This window comes from Stenella coeruleoalba (assembly GCF_951394435.1).
Source record: "Stenella coeruleoalba genome assembly, chromosome: 8".
Classification (NCBI taxonomy): domain Eukaryota; kingdom Metazoa; phylum Chordata; class Mammalia; order Artiodactyla; family Delphinidae; genus Stenella; species Stenella coeruleoalba.
This window is the reverse complement of record NC_137154.1, coordinates 93,796,589-93,816,426: the sequence shown is the minus strand read 5'-3', so window position 1 is coordinate 93,816,426 and position 19,838 is coordinate 93,796,589. Positions and strand designations below refer to the sequence as shown.

General features: G+C 53.1%; 1 protein-coding gene and 1 pseudogene across 2 annotated transcripts in view; both read left to right on the top strand.

Annotated features, from left to right (window-relative positions):
• Positions 1-471: 471 nt before the first annotated feature.
• TMPRSS13 (transmembrane serine protease 13) overlaps positions 472-19,838 on the top strand; it is a gene marked incomplete at its 5' end in the record, with an annotated part of 28,479 nt that continues 9,112 nt past the window's right edge. Inside the window, 6 exons of the mRNA XM_079929844.1 lie at positions 472-492; positions 9,452-9,686; positions 10,765-10,869; positions 14,024-14,146; positions 15,150-15,279; positions 17,465-17,557. Coding sequence (XP_079785970.1) covers positions 472-492; positions 9,452-9,686; positions 10,765-10,869; positions 14,024-14,146; positions 15,150-15,279; positions 17,465-17,557 — 707 coding nt within the window. The remainder of the gene's footprint in view (positions 493-9,451; positions 9,687-10,764; positions 10,870-14,023; positions 14,147-15,149; positions 15,280-17,464; positions 17,558-19,838) is intronic.
• Positions 12,023-12,724, top strand: LOC307190592 (large ribosomal subunit protein uL22-like; annotated as a pseudogene). Its single transcript has one exon. The product of its transcript is annotated as a large ribosomal subunit protein uL22-like (transcript).

The following is a 19,838-nucleotide window of genomic DNA, read 5'->3' as shown; positions in this document are numbered from 1 at the left end:
CTGGTCCCTGATCTTGGACGATCCTTATGGGGACAGGGTCGTACCTCAGAGGGCTCAGAAGCACCTGTTTTAGGGGCCCAGGTTGGCATGGCTAAGATTGTCCTCCCAAGGCCTGGGCCACTTCTCCCCAGAATCCCCCTTTGAAAAAAGGTGGTCTGGAACCCCTGGTTTCCCCACAGCTGACTCTGTGGGGACAGCTTTGGGAATAAAGGTAGCTTTATCTTCCCAGTATTTGGTATTTGCTGAGTAACTAGGATGGCCTTGGAGGAGGGGCGAGGGACAGGTCTGGCTAGTTCTGCCCTGTTGTTCATACACAGGATTACCTCACATGTCCCAACTGGCTTCCCCGCCCATCTGGTGAGGGCTGGCCCTCAGCCCTCCAGCCCCCTTTTCCTTACCTGCCTGGGAAGCCAAACATGGATCTTCCTGTCAGCATCAGCTGAGCCTGGAGGCTTCACCCCTCTGGAGACCATGGAAAGAGACAGCCACCTGGTGAGTGCATCTGTGGAGCTCGGGCCAGAACCTCCGGCACTGAGGAAACAGGGATGGGGCTGGAAGCTAGGTGGGGCAGCGGCAGTGTGCCTCGGTTTCAGGGGAAACTGAATGTGCCTTTTCCAGTTTGAAGCTACTGGGGATCACGATCATGCAGCCTCCTTTTATCATGGTTCCTAAAAGGGGCCCCATGGGAGGAGAAGCTGATGGGACCTGGGGTCTGGTCAGGAAGCACCCCGGGGCTGTGTGGCTGAATCCTGGGCTCCCGCTCTGTGGCCCCTGAGTACCCCAGCCAGGACGTATGTGCTGTTGGGACAACTTTGCTGGTTTGAGAATCATGGAAGCTTAGCATTCTAACTGGGCTTCAAGGTTATCCTTGGGTAACCCTCTCACTAGACTCATAAACCGTCTTAGAAAGGGTGGTATTGAAGATCTTCAAGGGGATTTTAAACTTCTCTTGGTCATTATTTTCAGGCTTAATAATCTTCATGCTTGGAAAGTGATTCTTTATGTCTAACCATGATTCCTTCTGCTACAACTAAGATTACTTTCCTCTTCCGTTTTTTGGTAGAGAGCAGCTAAGTGTCCTCTGTGGGAAAGCCAGTCATACACACGTGAAGGTTTCCAAAGGTTTTTTTTTTTTTTTTGCGGTACGCGGGCCTCTCACTGTTGTGGCCTCTCCCGTTGCGGAGCACAGGCTCCGGATGCACAGGCTCAGCGGCCATGGCTCACGGGCCCAGCCGCTCCGCGGCATGCGGGATCTTCCCGGACCGGGGCACAAACCCGTGTCCCCTGCATCGGCAGGTGGACTCTCAACCACTGCACCACCAGGGAAGCCCGGGGTCTTCTTAAAGTGGAGCAGGTTTTCAGTCAGCCCAAGACCACAGATGCTGTGCACTTGAGAATGGCTGGAGGCCCCAGGGTTGGTCCAGGATGAGGCACCGTCTTTAGAGGGGGCTGGGCAGGTTCCCAAGATGGCAGACCAGTAGGCTCAGGTCGCTCTGCTATCCCCTAGACCCCAAAGTGCAGGCACCCCCAGGATTCCTGGCACCTGCCCTTTGTCCCTGCAGGTATGCAGCCCTCACCTGAACCTCTGTGTTGCATGTTGGCACTGGTGCCGAGCAGCCTTACACTGGGCCCAGCCCACCCTGCCTCCCCCTGTGTTGTCCCTGTGACCTGGCAAATGTAAGCATGAAATGTGTGGGAGTGTGTGTGCGGGGCTCTAGGCAGGGTGCTGGGCGGGAAGGCTGACTGATGGAACAGTAGCCACTTGGCTTAAGTGTCCTGCTTTGGCAAAACAGCTTCCTCTCGGTACGGCAGCAACGGGGGTGGACGGTGTCCAGCCAGGCAGGGAGGGATGCCAGCACCGGGAACCCAGGGCTTTGTCAGCCAAGTGGAGGCCTTGGCGATGCCAGGCGGCGTCTGGCTCCTGTGATAGGGAAGCAATACCCAGGACTGTCCATGGGGCCCCCCTTATGTAGCAGCCCTGTTACCACCCCAGCCTTGCAGAGAGGGGGCATGGGGAGAAACTGAGGCACCAAGGTCCTGGGCAACCAAACGTTATTTGTTTGGCAATAGGGGGTACTCAATGTTCTTTAAACTATTTGATGAATGAATGAATGAGCAGGAAGGTGTTTTGATTCTAGCCTAATAGGGATCCCCAGGGTTTTTTCACGTGTATAAGAGGCATCATAAACTAGAAGGAGCCTTAGCATCCAATCAGACCTGCAATTTTCAAGTTCTTTGCAGTAGCAGCCTCTTTTGTTCAAATGAAATCTTATGTGGAACCCACTGCATAAAACTGAAAAGTTAATCTGCTCTGTTTGAAGTGGGGTAAAGGACTCGAAGCTCTTTACCTACAAGCTGGCCTCCGAGGCATCTCCACGGAACTTCTAATGCTCAGTAGAAACTTGGTTGAAAATAGATGATTGTCCAGCCTTTTCCTTGGTTGGACCCAGAAAGGAATGTGACTATCCTTAAGGTCATGGAGCTGGTTAGGAGCAGAAGCAGGGCTCCCTGGAGCCTCCTGTGCCTGGGGTGAGGGGGGCCTCGGGGCTCTGGCCCGAGCCCAGTTTGATTAGACTGGAGCCCAGTTTGATTCGTCTGGAGCCCAGTTTGATTCCAGGCCGACTGGGGTCCCTGAGGTTAACGTTGCAGGTATGTGGGGCGTGCTGGTGGCTGGGTGGCAGGAGGTGCTGGGAAATCTGCCTGTGGGTTCTGAGGGGGCCTGTATCTGCACGGTTTCTCTGGGTCCAGGGAGCGGGGAGGGTAGGACGGAACCCTGTGTACCTGGAGGTGTAATGAAGCCTGGGTTGGGCAGTGAGGATGGGAAGAAGCATCAACCACTCCTATCTAGTCCAGTCCACGCTGGAGGGGTTTCAGGCTCCCCTGCCGTGGTCCAGGGGGTCCCCAGGCTCCCAACAGGCAAGGAGGCTTTTTAAGTTCTGTGAAAGGGGGCTTCTGATCTTTCTTGGTACCGCTTGTGCTTCTGGTGGGGATTGGGGAGCACCTCATCCTGCGTAGCCTGGAATACTGGGGTGCCGGCCTGGGGTGCCACCCTTTGAACATCCTTGATTCTCAGGGTCACTGGGAGAGAGACGCTGCCACCGGGGCCTAAATCTAGCAAGGGGTCCTTCCTTGTTGGAGCGTGGTAAGGGGCAGGCAGTGGGAGAGCATGGAGGTGTGCAGCAGCCTGAGGACGGCAGTCAGAAGAGCTGGGTTCTGGTCCTGGCACTGCCCCCAGCTGGCTGTGTGATCTTAGACAAATCACATCGCCTTTCTGGGCCTTAATCGCCTCATCAATAGGAAAATGGGCTGTACTAGAGGGTTTTCAAGATGCTTCTAGCCTGTGGTATGCGCAGCCTGAGCGTGGCCCGGAACTGAGGAGGGAGGCCCAGTCAGCTCGTCCTGGACTTGAAGGGGCCCCGAGAGACATGAAAACGTGTTCAGGTCACTGCAGGTGGACATTCTTAAGCCTAGCGTGAGACTTTATTATGGGGTTCTTCTCCCAGTAATGCCGGGTGCTCTGAGTGACCCACAGTGCATCTGGGCCGGAGATCAGGCTGCCGCCTGTGGGTAAATAACAGTCTCTATAGAAAGCCCAGGGCACAGTCCATGGGGGGAGCCACATAACCACTGAGGTGAAGCGATCCAGGAGGTGACTGTGACATCACTCAGCACAGCAGAAACTCCCTCCTCTCTGGCCCTGCTGGCTAGGCCTGCAGGAGACCCAGAGAGGCCAAGGGTAGGACCCACTTGGGGGCTTGTTAACTTACTCCCATCCCCCACCAGGTAAGGGCCCAGGGCAGAGCTGCCGCAGGAAACCGTAACACTGGCCCAGGTGCCATGGGCTGGGGAATCTACCCCGGAAACTGTGGTATAGAGGGCAGTGGACCGGGTGCAATGGGACTCGGGTTTTAGTCCCTCTTCTGCTCTAAGACGTATCTGAGCGACTTTGAGCAAAGCACACAAATATTTTGGGCCTCTCCTTCCTTGTCTATAAAATGCGAATAATGATCCTTATCAGCTCCTGTCCCGGAAGGTGCTTGGAACGAGCCCCAGAGCCAGGCACTGCTCTTTCCGGACCTCTCCCTGGCTCATCCGCTGCTGTCTTCCTGTGGACCCTGCCCTGCCCGCTGCCTCCTGCCGCAGAGTGTCTTGAGGGGACTGGATGAGTTTTGAGTAGGGGTCCCCGGGAGCTGCAGAGACACAGGCAGGTGGCATCAGTGACAGCCTGGGGTATAGGCCTGGCCCATGACACAGTGGGGGTTCATGGCTGTATTAGCCCAGGGGGTAACCCCAGAGACCATGCCAGGGGTGGCGGGGGCAGAGAGGCAGAGAATGATTGGCAATGTTAGGCCAGGGAAATGGCCAGAGTCACCCACGCTCTGCCCTGTCCCCCTGTCCCCATGAAGACCGAAGAGCCTCTGGTCTGCAGGCAGGTTGTGGAGAGTCTGGCCTTGGTCATCTGATTCCCAATCCTGGGTCTGCTGCTCGCTGGCCAAGGCTAGGAGTCTGGCCGGTTCTGGTCCGGGCTCTGTCCCTTGTATCTCAGGACCTTGGGCAAGAATTCTCCTCCCCTCCCTGTTCCCCACCTGCTCAAGACATCTGCTCTGAGGGAGAGGTCAGGCCTCCAGGAGGGATGCTGGAATCAAGGCAGTTGATCTCCAAGAATTAAGGAAGGGAAATGAGTTCCTGCTCTAGTAGGTTAGACGTCAGGAAGAACTTCCAGGAGGGTGGGGTGGAAGGCTGTGAAACGGGTAAAGAAGGAGGGCTGTGGAATCTCCTGCTCGGGTAGTCCTAGAAAATGAGAACGCTTCCCAGCAGCGTCCTGGAAGTGTGATGGTTTGGAGTCAGGAAGATGGAGTAGAGGGCCTCACTCTGGAGGCTGTGTTCCTCTGGTCTTGGCGCTGCGCTTCCGTCCTGCTGTCCCTTGCAGCTCTCTACGTGGGCAGCTCTATCTGGCACTTTGGGGACTAGGGCCCTTCTCTTGTCCTGCTCTGTGGGGCCAGAAACTCTCCACCTGTCTCCCACCCTGTCCGACACCACAGTGCTCGTTCTCCTGAGGCCAGGGCCTCCAGGGCCTCCCGCCCCTTCTTGGGTATCACCCTTTCTCCCCTCCCCGCCAGCTTCCCCTCCATCCCCACACCCCACTCTGCCCAACCTTGGGAAGACTTTGTGCTGGACCGCTGAGGCCCAGAGGTAACAGTTTGAAAGAGTCTGGCTGGAGACTACTCACCCCTCCAGCTGGTTCCTTGGGTAACGAGCCCCAGGTTAGTTCCATTTTACACGTCCCACCTCCCTCTAGACTCAGAGAAGAGGGACCCAGGTGGCTCTCCTCCCCACTTCCTGCCGGCCAAGGCTGTGGGTGGGCGCGTTGGGACCTACCTGTGGGTGGAACCAGCACTGGGGAGAGGGACCCGCAGGGCTCAGGAGGTCTCCCTGCCTCCCTGGCCGCCCCCGGCTTCCTGCTATGCCTGCCTGCTCCCTGTTCCCTCCATCCTCCCCCAGGTCTCCCCACCCATCTTCCTCTAGGCCTCCACCGCCTGTGGACCTCTCAGCCCTCTCTCTCGTTCAGGCCCTGCTGATGGGGTGACAGGACCCTAGCTGGTCACGGGGTCCCGCTCAGGTGGAGGGCCTGAGCTCTTGCCGGGGAGGTCAGAAGTTTGTGATAAGAGTCCCAGGGCCACTAATCCTTTCTGGGGTTTTAGGCATGCTCTTGTGTCCCTCTGAACCCCAGTTTCCTCGTGTAGAAACTGGGGATGATAACTCCTGTCCAGCTTGCTAAACTAGGAGCATGGTGAGAAATCAAGTGGAATAATGGGTGTCAACGCTCTTTGCAAATTGTAAGCCCTGAAGAAATGCAGGAAGTTACTGTGGGCATTCGTGATCATTTGGGGCCAGGCTCAACTTGCTCTGAGTAGGCCTGGATAGAATCCAAGCCCTGTCACTTCCTGAGATGTAAATTTGGGCATGTTCTAACCACCTTGGAGCTCAGTTTCAAAATCTATAAGATGGGGTTAATAATACCAACCACAAAGGGCTGTTATGAGGTTGAAATGGGATCAGGTGAAATGCCTAGTGGGGCTGTTCCTATTATTACGGTGATAGGCATTTATAAACCAGCCTCTTTCCTATTTATTCCTTGTCAATCTGGAGGAAGAAGGTAAGATCATTCCCATTTTATATGTGGGGAGACAGATTCTGAAGGGTTAATGTACTTGCCCAAGCCAGTTAGGAATGGATGTAGTCAAATTTGAACACAGAGTTTTCTATTTCAAGCCCAGTGTCTTTAGCAAACAAGCAAATAGACAAACACCCACCCACCATCACAGCTAACGGTCACCAAGTCTTACTTTATATACATCAGCTATCACTGCGATGCTATGAGGCAAGGTGACCGGCTCACCGCACAGGTAAGGAAACCGAGATGTGAAGAGGTTAAGTCGCTTGCCCAGTGGCCAGCTGGCTTTGAGAGTACTGCAGGGCTGTGATGCCACTGCTTCTGACGACCAGGCTTGTCCTGGCAGGCCACCGGGCCCAACCCTGCTTCCCACTGGAAACTTTCAGTTCCCTACTGGAAAGACCAAGATCCCTGCAGGAAGCCTCGGCTCCACCCCCAGGCTCCCCATGGCACTCCCAGCCCGGCAAGGTCCCGGGCCCGATTCTCAAGCCACGTCACAGATGCAGAATGAGCATCCCATGCACAGGGTTCAGAGAAAAGACTGGGCCAGGAGCCTCTTGCTCCTGACTCAAGAAGACAGGAGACTCAGATGCAGCTGGGCTCGGGCCAGGTTCCTGACTATGTGATTCTGGGCAATCTGAGCTCTGAGGCTTGGATTCCTCACCTGTAAAATGCGCTTCGAAACATGTCAACCTCTCAGGGATGGAGTGACGACCTCAGGAGGCCAGAGATGTGCAGGTGTGTTATAAACCCTCAAGTACCATACGTTGGCAGCTATAATCAATCATTTAATTATATAATCAATTATATAATCAATTTATATTTATTGGATTGAGTTATGGGAATTTCCCCTGAGGTGAGGGACGATGTACACTGTGAGCATAACAGGGAGGGAGGCCTGGCATGCCAGCTGAGGTGCCACAATGCCAAGGTCTCGCTCAGGTGCCGAGGCTGGGACCACCACTTGTGGGAAGGAAGCACAGGGCTCTGCACAGCCTGGGCTTGTTCCTCTTGTTGAAGGACCTTAGTCTGGCCTTCGTTGAGCATCCTCTTTTCTCCCAAGATGAGCTCACACCACCTTTTAGCCTTTAGAGGCACCTTTGGCCAAGCCTCAGGGCTGTTAAGTCTTAGCATGGTGGGCGCTGGGTGTGCCAGTGCAAAGGGGGGAGAGGAATGACCGTTTCCTGCCCAGCCACTGTGCGCCAGGCACGGGCAAGAGATTTCCTATTTTATCTCATTGAATCCTCAGGAGTATTAGTCCTATTCTACAGATTAAGAAAAAGAAAAAGGAAAGTTAAGTGCCTTGTCTAAGGTCACACTTCTAGAACTAGGATTGGGACCCAGGTCTGCCTGACTCCAAAGCCAGTGCTGTGAACCGATGCATTGTACGTTTCAGCATATCCTCACCCCCTCTCCATGCTGCAACCCCAGTCCTGTTCCCCTTGAGGCTTCCAGGGGCTAACGGGTCTTCGTTTTGTGGAAATCTAGTCTCTAGACAGCAGGGGTGAGAGGGAAATCTGAGCTCTGGTTCAGCTGCCCTTCATATCCCTAAACACACACGAGTGTGTCCCTGCTCTGCTGGCTGGGGCATCTGGACTCATGTGTATTTACCCATGTTCATCAATTAACCCCTGGGATAGTCACTCCTGGTCCCTGCCTCTGGCAAGCTGAGTGTGGTCAGGGACTCAACAACCCTCCTTGAATTCATCCCACAGCCTCCAGAAAAATGGAGAAGTGACCAGATCAATTACCTCTGACTCTTAGAAGATGGAGTTAAAAAAAACAAAAAACCCCACCCTGCCTGGCAGGCTTGATGGTGTTCACTTGAGCCGGATGTTCTAATGAAGAGGACTTTTTATTAACTGAGCTGCTTACTAATGTCAAATGCTTTTAAGCACAGTGGTAGGTGAGGGAAGAAATAGAGGTGCCCAAGGTCCAGAGCCCGTCTCTTCCACACAGCCCTGCCGACTGTGCCCAGAGTGCAGGGTCCCTGAGCACAGGTCCCTTCCCCCACCATTCCTGCTGCTCCCCGGCTGCCCTCCTGGGTGTCCAGTCAGTGTTCAGCAGAAATGATAGTGAGGGGCAGACGTGGCCAGGTCAGTTTCCAGCTCCCCCTGCTGTTCTGCTTAGAAAGCAGAAATGGTGTGAGGGAGGGCAGAGGGAGGAGAGAGGATGCCTAATCTGGTGACAGGGACTGGGGTTCCTGCAGACCAGGGCTTGGCCACCAGTAGAGGCTGCTTAAGGACTTTCCATCAGCCCTGGCTGCCCACCAGCTCCCAATCCCAGATTCAGTGCACGCAAAGGCTCAGACTCTCCAGGAAGGAGCAGTACTGGTGTTCACTGATTGCCTGCTCTGGCCACTGCTGCATCATCTCACGCATCCCTCCTCAGAGAGGCAGCAAAGCCTGGTGGTTGAGTGTGGGCTCCACAGCCCAACTTTCTGGGCTCAAATCCTGTCTCTGCCACTCTAACTCTGAGAGTTTGATCAAGTTACTGAATCTCTCTGCCTCTGTTTCCCCTGATGCAAAATGGGGATAATAAGAGTTCCTACCTCGTAGGGTTGTTCTCAAGATCAAGTGAGTAAATACATAGGGCACTCAGGGAATAAGTCCTCTGTAACTACAGATTAAAGTGCTGAATCTAAATGAAAAAATCACTCCACCTACAGCCGAGGAAGGTTAAGGACCTTGGTCACCTCCTTCCCCTTCATCTTGCCTCTCCTTTTTCCCTGACGTATCGGGGTGTGTGTGTGTGTGCGCGCGCGCACGCGTGTGTGTGACTTCCTGTGTTACTGAGAACAGTGGGGTACAAGGCAGGTCAGGGTTTTCCTTAGGTAGTGCTTTCACACTTTTTGATGACAGCTCATTGTAAGAATGATGTTTTATAATATAACACACATACACAGAAGGGCGGGATGCAGGGGCGTGAAGAGGGCAGAAAGGGTGGTTACTTCCCCCTCAGAGTGAGGATCCGGTCCAGCAACCTCTTTTCTGAGGGTCCCTAGACACGTGTAGCCAAAGCAGGTGCCCCCATACCCCAGGCAGATGACCCACAGCCCTCTGCCCCCCTCCGCAGGTCCCTGTGATGGGGAGAGACCGCAGGGAGTAGGGTACCACAGGCTCTTTGAGCTTTCCTCCATCCCTGGACATTCTCTTCCCTGTCTGGGAGGTCTGTTCACCCGCTAGCCGCCTGCTCCAGGGCATCTATCTCCTGGCCCAGCAGGGCTGACAGCTGGGTGGGAAGCAGCCTGAGGGATGGCTTTCACTCTGCTTTCAGAATGCCGCCCCAGCAAGGACGCCTCCAGCCCGGGCACCGCTGGCCTGTGCATGCCCAGCCCGGGTATCACCTTCCAGGTCATCGCCCGGCGGGTCATCGTCTGCCATGTCAGCCTCCATGACATCGTCTCCAGCGAGAGTACACCTTGTTAGAGCCACACCAGTGAGGGCCGTGCCTGTCGAGGCATCTCCTGCCAGGTCCACACCAGCTGCCAGGGCCACCAGGGAGAACCCAGGTAAGGGGGGCTCCTGCAGGGAAGGCAAGAGGAACAGGGAAGCAGTCCAAGGGCGGAGTGGGGTGCAGTGCGGGGGGGGAATCTCCAAGTTGTCACTCTCTGCTCCTCCTCTAGCTCTTGAATAACGATGACTGGGAAGGAGCGGGGATGGTCCGGGTGGGCAGTGGGGGACCTGGGGAGGAGGGGGCAGAAAGGAACCGTGACATGCAAACCCAAGGCAGTGGGAAATTGCAGCAAATGGGGTGGAGGATAAGAAAGCAGGACCGACAAAGCAGATGGAACTTCGGAGGCTGCTCAGTCTGGGTCAAGGTGCAGATTTTGAGAGCCAGGCCTCCTGGTTAGAAACCAGGGTTCTTTCCTGGGGCTGCCCTGGGGGTCTGCCAGGGAAGCTGGGGTCTGCACTGGAGCACAGTCATGATCGTGGGCTCATCTGTGGGTAGAGGGGCAAAGAGAGAGATTCTGAGCAGGCAGGCATGCCCCACCCCCAACTGCCCAATCTGGCTTATAGGATTCAGCTAATAGGGGGACAGAGACGTCAAATGGTCCTCAGGGACTGGCTCTGCCCTTAGGGAAGCAGCCTGTCTGCCCATCCCAACTTTGCCCTCCTCCTGTCCTCCTGCCCCAGCACTGCAATATAAACAGGACTGGAGGAGCATCCCAGATTTGGGGCCCAGTCTTGCCCTTTGCAGGACCGGTGAGGCACTTTGGTGCGGAGACCTTTGGGATCCGACACATTTCATTTGAATCCCTACTCTGCCACTCACTAGCCAAGTAAGCTTGAGCAAGTTATTTAACATCCATGGACCTCAGTTTCCCCATCTATAAAATGGGCGTAATGATACCCAGCACACACAGTTGCTGTCAGAATTAAATGAGGTAACACACGCAAATGCCCAGCTGGCCCACCGTAGATGCTGAGTAAAAGGGAGCTTGGTTTCAGGCAGGGGCGTTGCCGTATTCTGGGTGGAGTGGTCCTCACAGGGCCCTCCTGGGCCAGCTTGCTTTCCTTCTCCCTCATCCACTGTGCCAGACTCCCCTCCAACAGCCTCACCCTCCCCTACTTCTGGCCTGTTCCCAGGTATCCACTTGCCCAAGTTCACCAGGAAGGAGGTCCTGAAGCAGCTGCTGCTCATCGGATGTATTTTCTTCCTCATTGCCCTCGTGGTGTCCCTCATCGTTCTCTGTGAGTTTAACAGAGGGAGCAGGGCTGGGCTCTGGTCACTGCGGGGTGCAGTGGGGTTCAGGGATGGGGACACGCAGCAGGGAGACGAGTGGGGAACACACACTCACCGGCTGCCATGTCCACAAAGGGACACTCCTGCAAATGGCCTTGGCCCGTGGCGCCTCCAGGCCCCTTGGAGACAGTTGGATCGAGAGGGTGGGAAGTCAGAGGAACCTGGCTTTGGTCCCATCTGTGTTACTTACTTGGGCGAGTAGTTAACCAGTCTGAGCTCGGTGTCTGTTTCTTCAAATGGGATTAAATTCATTCATTCAACTTATTATGTGCTCAGTAAAATTTCCTAAAGATTTCACTGGGTTATAAGGAATAACTGAGCTACTGGCATAATGCCTGGCACAAAATCCCACTCTAAAAGAGTTAGTTATTTAAAAAACAAACATAAAAACATTGATTAGGAAAAGTCCCCAGGCATTTTTAATCAATGGGATAAAGTGTTCAGGGGTCCAGGCTCCCTCAATTCCTCGCCCTCCTTTGGGAAAGATACTCAGGACATGTCCCTGGACTCCCTGCCAGGGAGTCCACTCTGAGCCCAGCACAGTGGGAAACCTCAGGAGGGAGCGAAGGGGATCACACATCACACCACCCTGTCCTCAGGGAGAGGACTGTCTCCTGGGGGACGTAGGTGGAAATGATTAAGACCAAGTGGATTTGAGTGTGACCATCAGCAAGAGAGGACAGCTGTATGGGCTGAGGTGGCAGGGGACAGCTCCTAAAGGCCGTAGGGCCAGATGAGGACCTAGAAGATGGGGGGGGGGGTTGCGTCTTGGGCAGGGCATCTGAGCAGGATGAGGAGCTGCAGGAAATGTGGGGGGCAGATGGGCAAGTTGGCATGGGGAGAGGGAAGGGACCCACTTAACCAGACAGAATATTCATTTGGGGACCTGAGGGCTGTCGTTTGGTTGCACGTGGCTGGGCCACATTGTAGAGAGCTTTAAATTCCAGGCTGAGGGGTAAGGATTCTGTTAAAGAGGCAGCACGGGTGGCGAAGGGCAGGTCTGTCTGAGGGAGAGGATTGCGTGGGAAGAAGTTGCACGCTGGTTAAAAGTATGACTTTATGTTTCCTTTTCTGGTAAGTGGCTTGAGGTGACCTCTAAAAATGGTTCGCTCTTCACTTGACCCAGAAAACCCCACAAAATCATGCAAGTCAAGAGGTTCAAATCTTCGTGTTCACTTTAAGAACACTTGTGAAACTGCCCAGGCCATTAAGGGTATGCTTATCCGAAAAGCCATCAAGTATCTGAAGGACGTCACTTTAAAGAGGCAACGTTTGCCGTTCCGTCATTACAATGGTGGAGTTGGTAGGTGTGCCCAGGCCAAACAGTGGGGCTGGATGCAGGGTCGGTGGCCCAGAAGGAGCGCTGAAGTTTCACTGCACATGCTCAAAAATGCAGAGAGTGATGCTGAACTTAAGGGCTTAGATGTAATTCTCTGGTCATTGAGCACATCCAGGTGAGCAAAGCCTCCAAGATGTGGCACAGGACTTACAGAGCTCATGGTCGGATCAACCCATACGTGAGCTCTCCCTGCCACATGGAGATGATCCTTACTGAAAAAGAACAGATTGTTCCTAAACCAGAAGAGGAGGTTGTCCAGAAGAAGAAGATATCTCAGAAGAAACTGAAGAAACAAAAACGTATGGCCCGGGAATAAATGCCGCAAAAAATAAATACAAATAAAAGTAAAAAAACAAACAAACAAGGAGTATGGCTTTAGGACCAGACAGACCTGCCAAAGCATCTCGGCTCTGCCACTTACCAGCTGTGTGGCTTCATCAAGTTAGTTAACTTCCCGAGCCTCAGTTTCCCCACCTGCCTGACAATGCATGTGAAGGCGTCAACACAGAACCTGCCGCCACGTGGCATGCATGTGAACCTCCCGCTGGGGTGCCCCACCCAGCTGCCTCCCTTCCCCACACGGGACATCTGCTCCAGTAGGAAATAACCCATGGAGGGGGGAGATGGCAACTGAGGGCAGGTGCTCAGCATGATTTCACAGCATTCCCTGAAGCCCCCTGACCTCCGGAATTCCCAGGGAAGTGGTCACTGAGCAGCTGTGCAGTGGGGTCAGGACTAGAGCCCCCGCCCCCTGAGAGCTCTCTCTGCTACACATCAAAGTGATCCCAGGAGCCTCAGTGCCCAGGACGTGGGAGAGGGAAGGACCAGGGCACAGAGAGGAGGGGGAAGTCCAAGAGGTTAGGAGGGATTGGTGTCTGGACTTGGAAGGAGCAGTCACACAGGGCTGACCTGCACCCGGGGTGACGGAGAGCATAGTGGGACCAGTGGGATGTGTGAGGGCTGAGGAACAGGTTGCAGACAAGAGGCAGGGTGAGGAGTCAGAACCGGGGTTTCTTAGGCATCCAAGGGGAGGTGTTTCCGGGAAGGAGGGATGACGGTTCCTAGTTTGGAAAGAGATGGGTCTTAGAAGAAGTCATGAAGCTGATTTTCACATATGGTTTGTAAAGCTGTCGGCTTTTCAGCACAACTTGTACGTTTAGGAATCAGCCACCTGGAGTTGCTCGTGGAGTGGGAAGACATTTAAAGGCATCAAGACAAGTAACGGGGCAAGAACTGAGCCAAGGGGACATCCCTTGTTTAGAGAAGAGGGAGGAGGAAGAAAATCCAGGAGCTTCTGAGGCTGGGAGGACAGCCTTTGCGAAGACAGGACAGGTAGTGGTTGCAAGTGTATGACTGAAGATGGAAATGTCTCTGCTACAACCCACAGGGCACAGAGGCGGAGGGATGCCAGAGTGGCTCTGAGAAGGGGCCTCTGGGATGGTGGAGGAAGGGCTTTTTCTGACCACCACTCTGGCCGGCACATAGGGCAGGGGAGCTCCCAGAGTAGTAACCGTCTCCACACCTCCCTCCCTCCCTCCCTTCTGGGTGGCCGCTCTTGAGTGCTGCCCTGCTTGCAGAAGCTTTCTGGAGCATTCCGGAGCATTCCTGAGCAGCCTTTCTCTCCATACAGAAGGGGGACGAGAGACCCAGAGTCCCAGAGGGATTGCAGATCAGTGTCTCAGAACACCCAGGGCCATGGGCTGCTTAGTGTCATGTCTCTCTGGGGCTGGCAGTGACCTGGCTTCTGCTTCATTTTTTTTCAGTCTACTTCTGGCAGGGCCACGTAGGGATCAAGTACAAGGAACCGGTAGAGAGCTGCCCCAAGCGTGCTGTGCGCTGTGATGGGGTCGTGGACTGTAAGCTGAAGAGCGACGAGCTGGGCTGTGGTAAGGAGGCCGGCTGTGTGTGTGTGTGTGTGTGTGTGTGTGTGTGTGTGTGTGCGCGCGCGCGCACGCGCGCATGAGCATGAGCAAGTGCACACCCGCGCATGTGCACTCTGGGGACTGCAAACTGGGTATCAGCTCAAATGGGAGGCAATGGAGAGAGACTCAGAGGATCTGGGTTCTAGTTACAATAGGCTGGGGTTTGGAACCTGGCTTTGAGTGCTGTGTGACTTGGGTTAATCACTTACCTTCTCTGGGCTTCAGTTTCCTAACTTGGAAAATGAGTGGATTGGACAAGATTAGTGGTTCTCGGATACCATCTGACAGCTCGCAGCTACCAGACTGAGCAAAGCAGGGCTGCTCTGGCTGGAGGCAGGTGTGGGGTCCAGAGCTCTGTCCATGTGCCCAGCAGGTGACCTCTGACCTGCCACCTCTATGGTTCCATGAAGGTCAGTTTGTAAATGAAGGCTTTCATGAGCACAATGATCTCTTTGAGCGCTGGTCCTCAGTGGTTTTTACTTGTGTTGTCCATGTACAGCCCCAATGTGGGTGTCTGTGGGTGCACAACTGGCCCTTTCCACCTGTGTGTACATGTGTGTCCTTGCCCATGACCACATCCATCTGTGACTGAGCCTGTCTAGCGAGCACTCAGTTGGATCACCACTCCCCTTGTCCCTCTCTTATTTGGGCACGTCACTGCCCTCGTGGGGTGATAGCTCCTGGCAGTGCACACCCCTTCTCCCAGTGACGGCTGTGGGTCCCATCGGATGGAGATCTCTTTCTGCTCTGCCCCAGCCCCTTGCCTTGGCTCTGCCCTTACTGAGCATCTTGGGCTCTGAGCACTGGCTGACGACCATCCCGTCCCGGGCCAAGCTCCCGGCTGTTTGCAAGGCCTCAGTGAGAAGCCTTAGGACAGGAGCATCTCAGAGCCTTACTCAGTTCATTCCTCAAGAACTTGGAGCTTCCTGGTGCTGAGGGCCTGCCTTGACCTTTTTTTGCCCTGCAGTGAGGTTTGACTGGGACAAGTCTCTGCTTAAATTCTACTCTGGATCCTCCCATAAGTGGCTTCCCATCTGCAGTGACAGCTGGAATGATCTCTACTCGAACAAGACCTGCCAGCAGCTGGGTTTCAAGAGGTAAACCTCCCCCATGAGTCCCGGCTTCAGGGGCGCCTCAAACTCTTCACAAGGGCATCTCAGGATCATTGATGGAAACACATATTAAAAAGACTCTTGGGGACCAGGGCTGAGGTCACTAGCTAATAGCACACTTGGATTATTCAAAGGGACAGTGGCCTGGGGAGCCCAAGTCTGGGGACAAGCTGTTTCCAGGAGGCCAACGTAGTTATTTGCAGATCTACAGCAGGATGACATTCCTGTACGGTTTTTTGCATCAAAGCGTCCTCATGCCCACGCTCGCATTCAGTGGTCGCAGAGGCCCTGTGAGGTGGGTGGGCATTCGGGCAGGTCTCGTCTTCTCCTCACATCTGGGAACCAGCAACTCAGGCTGTGCAAACCCTTCAGTGGACTTTGAGCAAAAAAGCAGCTGCGGCTTGGGCTAGAATGCGTCAAACGAGGAACGAGATGGGCAGACGTGGCTAGATAAAGTCGTTAGCATCTTTGGCTCTACAGATCTGAAACAAGAAGCTGGTACCAGTGGGTGGAGTAGGGAGTGGGGTTTACCGTGACCTTCCCCCTTGAAGGAGCCCCCGGTTGGCAGGCCACATAGTCACCTCCATCCTCCCCCTTGGTCTGGGTTTCAAACCAAGTAGTTTGGGGGTTCACCAACGTGTGTGAAGTTGTAGCGAGAAAGGTTTGTTTAGGATCTCACTGTGGGCTCTCTGTAGAAACCACCTAGAACACCAGGGCTTGGGGACGAGGACTTAGAACCAGTTCTCTGCCCCTACCTCAGCCTCAGAGTTCCCATCTGTGAAAGACGACCTGGGTGATCTAGTTGGAAGACAACGGACATGGTTTATCATTGAGTTGTGTGACCTTATGCAAATGCGAACTTCCCTTGGGCTTCAATAGATAGTGTCATTTATTCAAAGAACATTCATCGAGCTTTTATTATGTCTGAGCCATTCACCCAGACAAGATCCCTGCCCTTGGACAGTCTCTGGTATGGTGCGGGTGAGAGAGGCTTCAACCAATAATCACAGCACCGTGTGATGTGTAACGGAAAGGACACGTGGCAAGCATTATGCACACACAACGGAGAGGGTGCCTGACTGTGCCTGGAGGTCAGCAGAGCATGGACGAGGCCCCTGGGTAGAGGGACAGCGCCTGCAAAGGCATGCTGTCATGCAAGGGTGTCCCGTGTTCTAGAAACACACCGAAGGGCCACGCAGATAGCGGTCCATGGATCACCCACAGAAGAATCACCTGGGGTGCTTGTTAAAATGCACCCTGAAATCAGAATCTCTGGGATTAGGATTTCAGACCTGCTTAACAACACCCGGGGGTGATACTTAGGCACGTTGTGGTCTAAAAGCCAAACGGTTCTCAGGCTTTAATGTGCAAACCCATAACATGAGGATCTTTAAAATGCAGAGTCTGGCTCAGCAGGTCTGGGGTGATACTGCTGCTGTCAGTCCGTGGACCACAGTCTGGAGAGAAACGGGCTAGGTCAGTGTTTCTCAAACTTGAGAGCGCGTCAGAATTACCTGGGGAGCTTGTTAAAACGGAAAACCAGAATTCTTGATTTGGTAGGCCTGGGACAGGGCCCAAGAATTTGCATTTCTAACAACTTCCCAGGCAGTGCTAACATTGTCCCCTGGGATTGGACCACACTTTCAAAACTACTGGGTTAGCGGCTTCCCTGGTGGCACAGTGGTTGAGAATCTTCCTGCTAATGCAGGGGACACGGGTTCGAGCCCTGGTCTGGGAAGATCCCACATGCCGCGGAGCAGCTGGGCCCGTGAGCCACAACTGCTGAGCCTCCGTGTCTGGAGCCTGTGCTCCGCAACAAGGGAGGCCACGACGGTGGGAGGCCCGCGCACCGCAATGAGGAGTGGCCCCTGCTTGCCGCAACTAGAGAAAGCCCTCGCACAGAGACGAAGACCCAACACAGCCAAAAAATAAAAATAAATAAATTAAAAGAAGGCTCAACATTAAAAAAACAAAACAAAAACTACTGGGTTAGTGCGTAGGGCTAGTAGGGGGCAGTGGTGGAATATGTGGGTGGGGTCTGAGATTGTTGGGTTTTAACTGCCTTTGGTCTCTGCAGCAGGGCTCGCTTGGGACTCTAATGCTGGCTGGGGAGCCATGGGTGTGCGCTGTCTTGAGGAGGTTCATTCTTCTCCCCTCTCCTCCCTTGCAGTGCTTTCTGGACAGCCAACGTGACCAACAGGAATTTTGACAGCAGTTTCTCGATCTCCAAATATAGTTCCACCTTCCAGGAGAGCATCTACAGGTGTGTGAGGCGGCCCAGGCTGTCAGCTGTGAGCAGGGGAGTGAAGGAGTGCTCTGAGTCAGGGAGCCCCTCTCCCTCGGCCTGTCTGGGATCCCACCTCCAGGAGTCCCTCGTGAATGTCAAGAGCATCTCAGAAACAGCTCTCATTCATTACCTGCCTCCTGACTTGAAAGCAGTCGAAGCTGGGTGCACAGAGCACCTCGAGGTCAGAGGGGCCCCCAAGAGTTCACCTGGTTGGCAGAGACAATGAATAAACCTCGGGGCCACTGGTCGGCCTGATGTTTGGACAGAAAGCTGCTGCAGGGAGGGGGCTTGGGGTGGAAAGGGGGAAACATCAGTGGGGTGGGGAATGGGGCGGGGGAGCTTCAGCAGGGGGAGTGCCAGGTGCAGGTAGTTAGGGGGCAGGGAGGCCCATCTGAGGAGCATCGCCATCCCCCTGGGCCTCGCCATCTGTCATCTTTGCACTGCAGCTGCTCTTTCCCACTACCACTGGGTGGAGGGGAGGAGTGGGGGGGGGGTGCCCCACCAGCTAGCAGTGTTTACCTTGGGGAGGGGAGAGAAGAAACCAGGCTGTGAGATAAGTAGGCATGGGGAGGGAAGGGAAGCAATGAGCTGCCTCCTGGATGCCTGCTTTGTGCTGGGTGGTTCACATGCTACGTTGCTGGCTGAACATTGAGCAACTGTCAGGGGAATGTTGGGTCACCTGTTTAGCTTGGGAAAGATGCTGGGACAGTGAAGTCATGAGTTCAAAGGACATGGACCTAGCCAATATGTGCGATCTGCCACAGAAAAACGGACGTTGGGAGAAGAGTGGGCATGTTTTGCACTAAGCCACCCCCATTCCTGCAGAAAGCACTGGAAGGGTCTGTCCCACTGGGAGGGAGAAAGGTCAGAATCTCCATCTTCAAGTGGGGTTTATCCCAGGAACGCAAGGATTCTTCAATATACGCAAATCAATCAATGTGATACACCATATTAACAAACTGAAAGATAAAAACCATATGATCATCTCAATAGATGCAGAAAAAGCTTTCGACAAAATTCAACACCCATTTTTGATAAAAACTCTCCAGAAAGTAGGCATAGAGGGAACCTACCTCAACATAATAGAGGCCATATATGACAAACCCACAGCCAACATCATTCTCAATGGTGGAAAACCTGAAACCATTTCCTCTAAAATCAGGAACAAGACAAGGATGCCCACTCTCACCACTATTATTCAACATAGTCTTGGAAGTTTTAGCCACAGCAACAGAGAAGAAAAAGAAATAAAAGGAATCCGAATTGGAAAAGAAGAAGTAAAGCTGTCACTGTTTGCAGATGACATGATACTATACATAGAGAATCCTAAAGATGCTACCAGAAAACTACTAGAGCTAATCAATGAATCTGGTAAAGTAGCAGGATACAAAATTAATGCACAGAAATCTCTTGCATTCCTATACACTAATGATGAAAAATCTGAAAGAGAAATTAAGGAAACACTCCCATTTACCATTGCAACAAAAAGAATAAAATACCTAGGAATAAGCCTACCTAAGAGGACAAAAGACTTGTATGCAGAAAACTATAAGACACTGATGAAAGAAATTAAAGATGATACAAACAGATGGAGAGATATACCATGTTCTTGGATTGGAAGAATCAACATTGTGAAAAATGACTGTACTACCCAAAGCAATCTACAGATTCAATGCAATCCCTATCAAACTACCACTGGCTTTTTATCACAGAACTAGAACAAAAAATTTCACAATTTGTGTGGAAACACAGAAGACCCTGAATAGCCAAAGCAATCTTCAGAAACAAAAATGGAGCTGGAGGAATCAGGCTCCCAGACTTCAGACTATACTACAAAGTTACAGTAATCAAGACAATATGGTACTGGCACAAAAACAGAAATATATCTCAATGGAACAGGATAGAAAGCCCAGAGATAAACCCACGCACATATGGTCACCTTATCTTTGATAAAGGAGGCAAGAATATACAATGGAGAAAAGACAGCCTCTTCAATAAGTGGTGCTGAGAAAACTGGACAGCTACATGTAAATGAATGAAATTAGAACACTCCCTAACACCATACACAAAAATAAACTTAAAATGGATTAAAGACCCAAATGTAAGGCCAGACACTATCAAACTCTTAGAAGAAAACATAGGCAGAACACTATGACATAAATCACAGCAAGATCCTTTTTGACCCACCTCCTAGAGAAATGGAAATAAAAACAAAAATAAACAAATGGGACCTAATGAAACAAAAGCTTTTGCATAG